We start from the raw sequence: 13,819 nt of genomic DNA on the forward strand, positions 1-13,819 counted from the left end.
CTCAAACTAAATTCATCCTAGGGATGTAGAACTCAAATATGAAAACTAATAAAATGTGGGGGAAATTTTGGAACATATTTTGAAAATTACAATTTTGGCCCAAAACTTTCAATATTGCATTTTACCATAAAAATCCCAAAATCACAACTCAAATGATTAAAAAAAGTGTTTAAAATACTTATTTTTGTAAAGATTAAGTGACAAAAACCAAGGAAAATGAGGGTGACAATAGGTATGAAATATCACTCATCAAAATCCCCCACACATAGCTATTGCACTCCTGGACAAAATTTCAAGAAGTTAAAATATATATATATATATATATATATAGAAAACATAAATGAGTTCATCATGCTCAAAATGATGATTATGCCAATTCAATTCTCCATGATCAACCTGAAATGATCCTCATGCAACTAGAATATTCAGAATGCAAACCTAGTAAACTTGGATAGGCAAATAACAACACAGGGAAAAGTGTTTACTCTCAACTCACTAGTGTTTAGGGGTAAATTTTCACTCAAGTCCACTTATCCAATCATTCTACCATAGGCTTGTAAAAATTCTAAATCTCCACCACTTATCAGCAAAATGCATGCATGAATCAAAAGGTCTTTCATTTGGTTGTAATGTAAAGGGTGGAAAGTGGATGTAAGAATGCATGTGGAAAGGAAAAAGGTATAACACATGTACACATTTATCCAGCAAACCAATGACATGGGATTCATAAGCATGAGCTAGGTTCAAGACATGGAAATTATACAATAATACTATAAATTAAGAGCAAAGTGATTCATAACCAAGCAAGCAATAACTCTTTTTTCTTCTTTTTCCTGGTTTTTTCTTTCCATTTTTTTAAACATTTTTTCACATTGCCTATTGCCTTTTCTCTCTTCTTTTTTGACAATCTTTTCTTGACTTTTTCGCCTTGTTCTCTTTTCTTTTTCTTCCTAGCTGTATCGCCCTTGTTCCTTTTCTTTTTGACAATCTTTTCTTGGCTTTTTCTCCTTGTTTTCTTTTCTTTTTTTTTATGGCTATTGCAAAACAATCATTTCAGCTTTCACCTTCAATTCATTCAAATTCATATCAAATATTTTATACAATTCAAAACATCCAAAACTTGAATACTAGACATGCAAATGAATCCCAACAATAATAAATATAGCATAACATGCATTCCTAGAAAGCAAGAGGGTGTAAATAATGAATGGAATGAAAGAAAATAATCAACAGGCCCAAAGTGGCTAGCAAAGGATATAATCATGTTAGGTTGGCTATTTGGCTAGACTGGCTATTTTATACGAATGCCTTGATCATTTTCACAATGCATATGCAAAAGTAGGCTTGATAAAGAATTAGAACAAGTTCTGGAGAATGAAATGGAATAAGTGGAAAATGCACACTAGAAAGGAATCAACATAGGTTCAAAATAACCTTCCATCAGGGCTATGTTATCCCCTAGCTCAAGCAAACCAAGTAAGAACATTCTATCCTATCCTAGCTACACTTGAAACAGCCAAGTCTAACACTTCAAATCTCATTGGCATCTCATCAAACTAAGAATTTTTATATCAAAACAACTGTTTTTTAAATTTTTTTAAAAATTTTGGCCAAATGACCTAAAACACACTTCCCCCCACACTTAAATGCTACATTACCCTCAATGCAAATAGACTTATCAACCTAAATGAAAGCAACACCTAAGGGAAAGAAAGCTTCAAAATGACAAAACCTAAATGCAATGGATGATTTTTTTTTCTACTGGATTACACCCCCCCAGACAATTCCCAATCACAAAAATCAACTAGCAATATTTTGGGAAAGAAAAATTGAAGGAGATGATACAACCTAATTTGAAGCACTTCAAGCACTTGAAGTTGAAGGTGTGATCCATAACAAGCAACTTGCAATCCTTCAAGAGATGCTTGACATCAATATTCCTTCTTGAATTACCCAGTGGCTTGGGATCAATGGGTAATGGATCCAAGATATAAAATATAAAATAAATCAGTTCCTGACATTAATAAAAATAAACTAACTCCTTAGAGAACCATTCAAAAATGCGCTTACAAATTTTTTTAGTTAAAAAGCACTTGCAATGATTCCAAACAATTCCTTACTGCTCTTTGGTAGAGGAGCGTGTTCATAAAAAAGACTCAAAACTCTTTAAAAAAAAATCCATAAACATTTGAAATTACACATCAGTTGCATCTTCTAAGCTCTACAATAGCATTCAAGAACTTATTTAAACCCCCTAGTATATTACCAAATTAAACATATCAAATACACAAATACATCGATAAAATAATGTTGGGAAATTACAAATTAAACATATTAAATAGACAGATACATTGATAAAATGATGTTGGGGAATTACAGATACCTTTTTAACCAAATCAGTTATGGGACTTTCCATTTTCTCTTGGGGCCTCAATAGCTCTGTTTTAACAGGGAAAACCTGAAATGAAAATAAGCATCATTTACTTCTAGCTAAAAGGCATAATAGAATAAAAGGGCCGTCAAAGAACAATCTCTTGCATGAAAAAAATTTGACCATAAAGCTACTTGTGATAAGGATCCAAGTCAGCTTAGGAGACCACTAATAACTTATCATCGTAGAAAGAAGAGGAAGATAGTTGAAACTGATGCTGTCATGCATGTTTTAAGGGATTTATCTGATTTAAATTAATTATTGCTGTTATTTTAATTGTTATTCTGTTTTAAGTATTAGTTGCTAAATAATAGGACCTCAAGGTTGTTAGGAAGGTTCCTGCAAAGTAGTTCCTGATTTTTAGGCTAGTATCTTGCATTATTTGAATTATTCAGTTTTACTCCTATATTTTAAATATCCAAGCTCTCATACACAGCAGGATATGAATGAAAAAATAAACCCGTTACTCCTTTGAAGATTCTCCTACTTGGCTGTTAAGTTATTTAGAGTGAGATCCTCGCTCTGGCTAACTTAGTAGATTACTCTTCCTAATCCCTACTATTCTAAGTTCTTATCAATTTGGTATCCAAGCTACGTTCGATCAACATGGTGACCACACGTTCAAGCAACAAAACTATAGATTCAAATGCCACTTCCTCCAATAACCCCCCACGCAATGAATCCACTGTAAACCCATTTTCAGATGACCTATTAACAGTAATTGCTTCCAAATTAGAGACGCTTGGATTTGTTGAAAGAAAAGGTAGAGGCACTTGAGGCTTCTGTAAATGGTAGAGGCAGGCGAACTATGGAAGGTCATTATAGGCACTCTCATTAGGAGGAAGACAGTGAAGATGATTTTGACAAAAGAGGCCCACGACCACCATATACAAAAATGGATTTTCCAAAATTTAGTAGAGGGGACCAACGAGGCTAGATTTTGAAGGCTGAAAAATTTTTCCAGTATTATCAAACACCAGAAGACTTGAAGGTAGATGTTGCTTCCATGAATTTAGAGGGAGATGCACTGGATTTATTCTCTTGGATTAATTCAGCACGCACCTTACTTTACTAGGATGATTACTAGGATGAACTCATGAGGGCTTTGCAAGAGCACTATGGACCGCCTAAATTCCAGAATCCTAATGAGCACCTTTGTTCTATCAAGCAAACGAGATCTATTCAAGAATATAGACAAGAATTTGCCAAGTGTGTACCCGAGTTTCTCACTAGCCAAAACATTGCCTTATTGGAGTTTTTTTAATTGGCTTAAAGGAAGAATTGAGAGTTGATGTGCGAATGCCACATGCTGTGTTTAAGGCAGTAAGTCTTGCCCTAGAATACGATAAAATGTCTCAACTTCAACATGGGCCCAAGCCCACAACTTCTTATGATCAAAATCAGTCCAATTTTTATTTCAGCCAACAAAATAACTCTGCACGTGACTCACAAGGGACAGCTTCAGCATTTACACCAAAAGAACTTAGGAGCTCTAACGCGTCATCTTCAAACCTCCATCCAACAAGCACAACGCTGATTAGACTTGCTCTCTCGGACTCCGAACGGCAACACTGCAGGGATAAAGGTCTCTGCTTCCGTTGTGGGGATGTTTTTCAGCCTGGGCATCGCTGCAAAACCTCTTCTCTCTCTTATGAAGATCGACGAGGATGGCCAACCACTATCTGAGTAAAACGAAGCTGTTACAAAAGCTGAAGATGAGATTCCAGAAACTATAGAGATCTCGTTTAATGCGATACTAGGCAATAACACTGCAACAACTATGAAACTCGGTTAGTGCAAAATCGTGATGTCTTGCTACTTGTGGATAGTGGATCCACACATAATTTCATTTTTGATTTATTGGTTCAAGAACCAAGCTTGCCTACTTGCTCTATGTCCATTTTTGGAGTTCAAATTAGAGATGGCAAAATTGTTCACTGCAACAAGGTATGTAAAGAAGCGGAAGTAAAACTTGTAGGCTTAACTCTTAAGCAAGACTCCTACCCCTTCTCTCTTGCGGGAACAGATTTAGTCCTAGAAATTAAGTGATTAGCCTCATTGAACACAATCCAAGCCAACTGGAATGAAATGTTTTTTTTTTTTGGATTGATGGTAAGAGGTATAAGCTTCAAGGAGTGCCTCCATCCACCAACCAAAAGGCAAGTTTACACTCAATGTTTTCTTCTGAGCTTAAATTGAGATCACTGGATGCTCAGTCAATAGATGTGGATGAGCTCATGGTGGAGTTTGATAGTTTGTTTAATGAACCCACCACCTTGCCGCCTTTCAGAGATCATTATCATGCCATCCATCTCCTACTGGGGGCTCAACCTCCTAACTTGCGTCCTTATCGCTATCCTTACTTCCAGAAGACTGAGATTGAGCAACAAGTAGATGAATTGTTATAGAAAGGCTTCATACAGCCAAGTTCAAGCCCTTTTGCTAGTCCAGTCTTATTAGTAAAGAAAGATTTTGTGCATACTATAAGGCTTTGAACTAGATCACGGTCCCAAATAAATACCCAATTCCCAACATTGATGAGCTTTCAAAAGAGTTACATGGTGCCACTTATTTCTCTAAGATCGACCTTCACTCCGAGTACCACCAAGTTCGAGTCCTACCAGTTGACATTCACAAGACGACATTCAGGACACATAGTGGACACTATGAATTTGTCATCATGCCTTTCAAACCAACAAACACCCCTGCTACTTTTCAAGCAGCTATGAATGATCTTTTTCGCCCTTATCTTCAAAAGTTTGTACTAGTTTTCTTTGATGATATCCTAGTCTATAGTCCCACTTCAAAGCAGCATGAAGAGCACCTCCAAATAGCATTCACCACCCTGCAACAACAACATTACCATGCCAACTTTAAGAAGTGTGAATTTGGACAGACTTGTGTATCCTTCTTGGGCCATAAAGTTTCAGCACAAAGAGTAGAAACATACTTTGAAAAGATAAGCACTGTGAGTGAGTGGTCAAAACCTACCAATGTGACCAAGCCTCATGGCTTCCTAGGGCTTACAGGCTATTGCTGACAGTTTGTCATGAACTATGGTATTATTGCTCATCCCCTTACTGAATTAACTAAAAAGAATGCTTTTTGCTGGTCACCTGAAGCACAGAGAGCTTTTGAGAGGCTTAAATGTCATCTTATTATTGCTCCTGTTTTAAAACTTCCTAACTTTACTGCTGAGTTTGTTGTAAAATGTAATGCCTTCATGGATGGTGTTGTGGCAATTCTTATGCAGAATGACCATCCCATTGCTCTTTATAACAAAGGGCTATCTTTCTCTAATAGGTTTCAATTTGCTTATGATCAAGAGCTCTTGGCGTCAGTATTAGCACTCCAAAAATGGCGTCATTACTTATTGGGGAGGCATTTTACAATGAGGACTGATCATAGCAGTTTCAAGAATTTGCTACAGCAAAGAATTTTAACAAATACCCAACAACGCCTCATCCTTAAACTCCTTTCCTTTGATTTTACTCTTGTGTATAAGGCTGGAAAAGAAAATATTGGGGCTGATTCACTGTCCAGGAGGCCACAACATGCTGATTTTCTCACTATGGTGATACCTGTACCATTGAAGTATCTAGAATTGCAGCAGGCTTTGATAGCTGACTCATTTACAGCTGCTATCATTGCTGCGTTGAAAGAAAATCCAAGCTCTCACCCTGGTTACAGCTTGGTTGAGCAGAAATTGTATTTTAATGGGCGCTTGGTCATTCCCCAAAGCTCCTCTCCTCACTCCAAGCTGCTACAAGAGGCACATGTGACGCCTTCTGGGGGTCATGGGGGCTTCTTAAAAACTTTAAAGCTTCTATCAAATACAGTTTACTGACCCAAAATGAAACATGATGTGAAAGCTATAGCACAGCAATGCTTTACTTGTCAGAAGAATAAGTATGAAACTCTATCTCCTGCTGGTTTTTTTGCAGTTTTTACCTATTCCTACCCAAATTTGGGAAGATATTTCCCTTGATTTTATTGTGGGGTTGCCCAAATCTGGTGGCTTTGACACTATATTGGTGGTAGTTGTTAGGCTGAGTAAATACTACAATGTTATTCCCCTATCACATCCTCATACTGCAAAATCTGTGGCCACTCGTTTTTGTAAAGAAATTGTTCGTTTGCATGGCAAACCTCATTACATTGTTTCAAATAGGGACTCACTTTTCTTGAGTGCCTTTTGGCAAGAATTGTTCAAATTAAGTCAAACTCACATTCAAATGAATACTACCTGCCACCCACAGAGTGATGGGCAAATTGAAGTGGTCAACCGTTGTCTTAAGACTTGCCCAAGGTGTTTTGCACATGAACAGCCACATTCTTGGAATAAGTTTTTATGTTGGGCTGAATTTTCATTCAACAGCAGTTTCCATGTTGGCACAACACTACTCCCTTCAAGGTGGTGTATTGTAGGGACCCACCTCCCCTTCATCCTTTCATTAAAGGTGAAACTCATATTGATGACCTTGCTGTACAATTGGAAACTAGAGACCAAATGCTGCAACTGCTCAAGGATAATTTGAACAAAGCTCAACACCAACTGAAGATGTATGCTAACCATCATCCGCATGAGCTCTCTTTTGAGGTAGGAGATACAGTTTTCTTACAGATTCAGCCCTTCAGGCAACGCTCACTGTCACACAAGAATCATGACAAGCTCTCACCTAGGTTTTTTGGGCCTTATAGCATAGTTTGCAAGGTGGGACCAAAGGCTTATGAACTGAAGCTCCCTTCAACAGCTAAAATTCACCCAATTTTTCATGTCTCATTATTGCGAGGAGCTCAGGGATGCCTCCTCTGGACCCTCTAGCTGAATTGCCACTCTCAACGGATTTTGAACTCATTTTGGCACCTGAAACAGTACTATCTCATCACTGGAAGGGACCTCATTTGGAGTTATTGATCCAGTGGGAATCCAGACCAAAGGATGAATCAAGTTGGGAAGATTATGATCTCTTTGCACAGCAATTTCCAACCTTCCACCTTGAGGACAAGTCATTTTTTCAGGGGGGAGTAATGATAAGGATCCAAGTTAGCTTAGGAGACCACTAATAACTTATCATCGTAGAAAGAAGAGGAAGATAGTTGAAACTGATGCAGTCATGCATGTTTTAAGAGATTTATCTGATTTAAATTAATTATTGCTGTTATTTGGATTGTTATTTGAATTTTTATTCTGTTTTAAGTATTAGTTGCTAAATAATAGGACCTCAAGGTTGTTAGGGAGGTTCCTGCGTGTTAGTTCCTAATTTTTAGGCTAGTATCTTGCATTATTTGAATTATTCAGTTGTACTCCTTTATTTTAAATATCCAAGCTCCCATACACAGCAGGATATGAATGAAGAAGTAAACCCGTTACTCCTTTGGAGATTCTCCTACTTGGCTGTTAAGTTATTTAGAGTGAGATCCTTGCTCTGACTAACTTAGCAGATTACTCTTCCTAATCCCTACTATTCTAAGTTCTTATCAACTTGTCAGCATAAGGGAAATTTCTCAAGCAGTACCAAAGTCAAGTGAGTAATTATTTTTTGAGCTTAAATCAATTCCTAAGAATTAACGAAAGGTTAAAAAAAATCAAGAAGAATATGGAAAAAAAAAAAGGTTAAACATATTGATGCAACTGTTTACAGCTAGACCAATACATCACGAATGTAAGGAGAATATTTTCTTTCTGACCAAAAATCTGCAATGATATTAATATTAATCCAGTAGGGTAAAACTGCCCAAATGAGTGAGGAGACTTTGGAAAAGACCAAGTTACCCAATGAGATTTTTAGATGGAATTTTTCAGTGTGAATAATCACAAACTACCAAATTGAGAGTGAAAAGAGGCCAGCTGTTACATTAACTTGACTGTCAATTTACAATTGATTGGAAGGTCATCCCATGCTTAGCATCCTCATATGCCGCTGCCTGCAATTCTTCATAGCTAATATCACCAACAATGTCACAAGGAGCGCTGCATCCAAAAAATTTAAGTCAAATTTTATTTTACCGAGCTTTTTTTCCCATTCAAGCAAAAGAGAATTGGAGTGTTGTTTGCTGAAGTAAACTCAAAAGAGAATCAGAGTATTGTTTCCTGAAGTATACTCTAAAAAACATAATTTATCACCACAGTTGTCAGAAAATGCATGAGCATAGCTTTCTATGCCGCGTCTTGAGATGAAAATGGAGGTTAAACCTTGTTTTCCTCTCAAGTAAGTTCACAATGAACTTGGTTCCATACATACTACAGACATTGACCACAAAGTCCACATAATAAAACATGCCAGTGAGTATGATATTGTTTTCTTTGAAGTAATGGATTGGTTTTTTTTTTTCAGACCAATAAAAAAAATCCATTACTACTTATTACCCTATTTGATGGCTAACAAATAAAGAATTTCTTGCTTCAACCACGTATATGATGCCGATCAACAGGGTCAAAATGCAATAGCCCCAACTCATGTTGAAGTTCCAACTCATATGCCTAAGCACACAAGTTTATTACAAGGGGACGGAGATCAAGCATTTAATTGTGGTTTAGCAAATACTATTAAGACTAAACACATGCTAAATTATATGTTTTAAACTTTTAATACCAAATCAGCTTTCTATTCTGGCAGCAAATTAACATCTCATACACTATAGAGTATTCAATGTAAGAAATCACTGCTCACAAAGGAACAATGTAAGTTAAACCCAATTCAAATATATCAAAAGATATATTCAGTGCTCTTCTATATATTTGACCACATCCAACAATCAATCATAACACCCACAAATAAAAGACTATTAGCAAGTTTATATTAATCATAAGCCCAAATAAAAACTGTTGACCATTCACCATTAAATGAAGGAATCTGAGATGTAATCCAATCAACCAAACTTTGTGAAGCAATACAGACACAATATAAAAATCAAGTACATAATACAAACAACATTCACAAGTTTCCAAAAGAGGGTGCTGCGGTTCTTCTCGATGTCCAAAAGAAAATGATGAGCATGAAAACCATATTTGAAGAGCACAATGTAAAATGATTCTATTTAGACTATAGTGAAGAGTTTTGGTTGTGGTGCACTGTAGAAGTAAAGGAAGGATGATGCAGAGAGAGAAAGACTTAAAGTTTAAAAACTAATGAAGAATGGAAGGAGAAATCGACAGAAATGACCAAGCTTTGTATCTATTGAATGCTATCATTCGGTAGGGTAATTGAAGCATAGAGGAAGAGAAAGGATAATTTTTTTAGCAAAATATAAGTGCATTAACCGTGAGAGATGTTGGATCAATTACCATTCTTCACTCCTCCCAAATCCTTTCCCCCATCGCAAATTCTTCTTCCAAAGGTTAATTTAATGGAGAAATCCTAGATGAAGGAGGAAAACAAACGAACAAGTAATTAAGAACAATTGATCAGAACTTTGGGGGGGGGGAATAAAAAAGCATGGCAATATGACTGAAGAAGAAAAATAAAGAAGAACAGCGGAGAAGACAGGGATTATTGGCTTCTATATTCTGATATAGATCGTTAATGGGCAAAAGCGACAAGATATTTAAACAACCTGAAGGGGTCAGAGTGGATGTCGATCTCATTCTCATTTGTCCTCCGCCTCCCTTGATGACCCTCACCGCCAACCAAGAACAACATGAACTGGGTCACAGATGGCACTTCAAATAGACGCGCACTGTCCCCTTCACCTTCTTAGTGCTGCCTTCGGTTGTGACCGAATCAAATACATGTACACCCCCTGTCTCTTGCTTAGGACATTCTAGAAGAGAGAGTGGAAGGAATGAAAGTGGCGGACAGGTGATTAGGAGGGAAAATCGACGCACATTTGCCACTAACATCGACGCGCATTTGCCACCACCTTCATCGTTCATCGCACAAAGAGAACACAAACTCACAATTTCCTCCTTCAAAATCCTCAAACTTGCCTTAGATCCCAGTCGCCTCTGCCTCAGATCGTTCAACCGTTCTACCGAAGACCAATATCCCAAAATTGACATCAACCCTCTTTGAGAATGCCCACACACAAAACCGAATTGCCCAGTGCACAAACGCACCGAGCCAAACGAAACCCTCCCTCACACTCGGCCTGTGCCGAGAAAAGATTGCCATAGACGGCATCGCTCCGCCGTGCGGAGAACCCTCCGAAAACGAGGCGAGGGTTTAAAACCCTAGCAAGGCATGAGACCCCAGCCAATCGTTTCCAAATGACTGAGTCCCAGTCTTCAAGAATCACGCCGCAAATACCGTCAATTATTTGCGCCTCGCTTTGGTTACATGATAGCAGCCACTAATAACAGCTTGGCAGAATCGCGCAGATGGGCTCATCACTCATGATTGGAAATAAAAAGCCCTCAATGCAAAGGGAAGGAAATAAATAAATAAAAGAAAGCCCAACAGAAATTATGGTTGAACGGTAAATCATCATCATCTTAAATTGAAGGCTTTACCATTAACTTGAATTTGAATAAATTTTATCTTTAAATTTTGAGCCCAAGATTCACTGAAATTTAGTTTTCTAATTTACTTAATTGTTATTAATAATAATTAATTTTTATTAAAAAATAATACCTCATTTTATTCCATAATCATTCACACTGTTCAATTTAAATATTATTATTATTATTATTATTATTATTATTATTATTATTATGTATGCAAAAGATATTATAAACGCATGCGCACTAAGACTTCTGTTTTTATATGCAAGAATAGATATTTAGCCTCCTTTCACAAAACACTTGTTGGCTATGTGTGCTATAGATTTGTCAGAAGTATTTTCCCTTAAGACAGTTAGCTTTAAAAAAATAAAATAAATGCACGTCTATCTATGAAATGCTAGAGAGAGAAGCTCTACCCTCTCTCTAGTTTCCTGGAGAGAAGGTTCTACTTCTCCCTTGTTCTCTTTCTTGTCTCTTGATCCAGTGTTTACTCTGCTCTACTCTACCCTACTTCATGATCACCAAACAAGCAATCAATCCAAACTTTATCTTTTCAACTACACAATCATATAAAGAGTCTATGAATCCACCTGCGTCCAAGGAGGAAACTTATTTATTGCACAGAAACAACTCTAAAGCAAATGATGTGATGATCGATAAAGAAACAGAAGCTCAACAACATTCACATCTAGAAACTCAACATCATTCACAAATCCAGACTCAACAGATAAGCATGGACAGCGATGTGAATCATCAAGACCAACAAATAGAAGTGCAATCACATGATGGCCCTGCTGAAAATGTAAACCATAATAAAACTTCAATGCCTCAAGGAATTGAAGCTCCTATCTCTTATAAGGAGTCACTGATAGGCTACAATGGTTGCTATGGAATCAAAACTGGAAAGGAATCTAACCATAGAAACGAAGCACTTGTAAAAGAACTAGAGACAGATTGGTCACCATCTAAAAGAACAAAAAAACTAATACACCAGCACCCAACTCTCCAAATTTCTAATGAGGAATGGAAGAATATATGCTTGTTATGGATGGATGCCATAGTCATCAATACTCTGGGATTACATCTCAATCCTAAATCTCTAAAGCCCAGGTTAGCTAAAATGTGGCAACTAAGAGATTATGAATTGATTGATCTGGTTAATTGTTATTACATTATTAGAACCAATGATCAATCTACCTATGATAAAATCCTGAACGGTGGCCCTTGGACAATTTTTGACCACTGTATTCTTGTGCAACATTGGGCACCCAACTTCAATCCGAACTCAAATATCTTAGGCAAGGTCGTACTATGGGTCAGATTATCTAATATCCCCATACAATGCTATGATAAAGAAATTCTATGAAGATTAGGAAATTGTATTGGAAAAACTCTGAAAGTCAATTCCAACTCTTTATTTGAGTCTGATTCTAAAGACAAACAGGGGAAGACGGAAAGAGGGAAGTTCATGAGAATTAGTGTTGAAATTGATCTCCAAAAAAAATCGGTACCCAAGCTATTGATCAGGGATGAATTATATAACATAGAATATGAAAGTTTAAATCTAATTTGCTTTGGTGTGGATGCTATGGGCATAACAAAAATATTTTCCCACATAACCTAAAGAACAAAAATGAAAATAGATCTACAAAAGGAAAACATCCTATCGGCCAAAACAGCACCAGCAACAGTAACCAAAGGTACTCGAAGAAAGCTCAAGATGAAAATCTTAGTCAAGCACCCCGAGACTCACCGAAAAATAATCTGACCTGCTAGAAAATGAATATGGAGAATGGATGAAGTACAAGTACTCGAGAAGCTCTCGATTTCTAAGAAACCTAGTGGATTTCCAGACCACACATCACAATCGTGAAAAAACCTTTGCTTCCAGATCATGCTTTGACATTCTTGCCAACCTTAACCAGGACTCTAGCGGCGCAAATCAGAGAGAGCATACCTCCAACGATCCATCTAAGCCTTCACCTACGAGGATTGTTAGACAGATTTGGAGGAGGAAAGATATAACTGGTACGAAAAGAAATCGGGCGAGAGAGGATGAGGAAACCGACGAAGTGAGGCCGAGAGAAAGAAATAGAGGAGAGAAAATACCCAAATCTGATAGAGCTGGGTCAAGTTTTAAATGGACAGGCCTAAAAATGATAAACTTAGATAAGAAGGCCATAAATGAAGCTAAGCCCAATAACGTTTCTAACAAACCTTTTAAACGTGTGCACAACGTGGTCAAAGGCAGTAAGAGGAATCTGGGCTCATGTGCTAAGCCCATAAACGAAGCAAGGAAAATAAAGTCTAGGGGAACAAATTTGATCATAATTCGATTGGTACTGCATTCATACCTGATATGAATGTCTGGAAAAAAACAATGAGGATATAATTTCCTTTAGCCAACAAAATTACTTCATCGTTACCTCCTCTCTAACTGAACATAATGAACCTCCTGATCCTAATATCAACCTCAACATTGTTCCAGAAACCCAATTCCATGAAGTCTCTTCTGAAGACTTGGTTAATAATCTTTCTACTATAGAAGCTGAGCAAAATGAATTCATTCAAGGAAATGATAAGGAAGATATTCTTGAGGATGATCTTTAAGATGAAGACTTTAGCAAATCTGCCCACTATGATGATCTTGAGGATGATGATTTTAGTAATGATCATGATGAGTAATCTCCAAACAGGTTTATCTTCTCCTTTTCTTTTATTATTATGGATTTAATTTGTTAGAATTGTAGAGGTGCCTATGCTAGGAATTTTCCTTCACGTATCAAAGATATGACTAAAAATTTTAATACTCAAGTTCTTATTCTTCTTGAAACCAGAGCTAGTGGTTTTAGAGTGGATAGTATTATCAGGAAATTAGGTTTTTCTAACTAGATTCGTGTTAAAGCTACTGGTTATTCTGGCAGTATTTGGTTACTTTGGAATAA

The 13,819-nt window shown here is 37.0% G+C and overlaps 1 protein-coding gene across 2 annotated transcripts; it reads right to left on the reverse strand.

Annotated features, from left to right (window-relative positions):
- Positions 1 to 1,462: 1,462 nt before the first annotated feature.
- On the reverse strand, positions 1,463 to 10,681 carry LOC129301314 (uncharacterized). 2 transcript variants are annotated; one of them, XR_008590949.1, is made up of 5 exons: positions 9,989 to 10,681; positions 9,720 to 9,792; positions 8,312 to 8,405; positions 2,384 to 2,458; positions 1,463 to 1,960 (listed from the first exon to the last, which is right to left on the reverse strand). XR_008590949.1 is itself a non-coding variant. In XM_054939888.1 (4 exons), the coding sequence occupies exons 1-4, from the start codon at positions 10,072 to 10,074 to the stop codon at positions 1,805 to 1,807; spliced, it is 411 nt and encodes a 136-aa protein (XP_054795863.1). In that variant the 5' UTR covers positions 10,075 to 10,681; the 3' UTR covers positions 1,463 to 1,804. The 2 variants fall into 2 exon arrangements, 1 of the variants encoding a protein (XP_054795863.1); XM_054939888.1 differs by lacking the exon at positions 9,720 to 9,792.
- Between the last annotated feature and the right edge of the window lie 3,138 nt (positions 10,682 to 13,819).

The sequence above is a fragment of the Prosopis cineraria genome, unplaced genomic scaffold (assembly GCF_029017545.1).
Source record: "Prosopis cineraria cultivar Desert tree isolate PC_DT_omini unplaced genomic scaffold, ASM2901754v1 PC2043, whole genome shotgun sequence".
Classification (NCBI taxonomy): Eukaryota; Viridiplantae; Streptophyta; class Magnoliopsida; order Fabales; family Fabaceae; genus Prosopis; species Prosopis cineraria.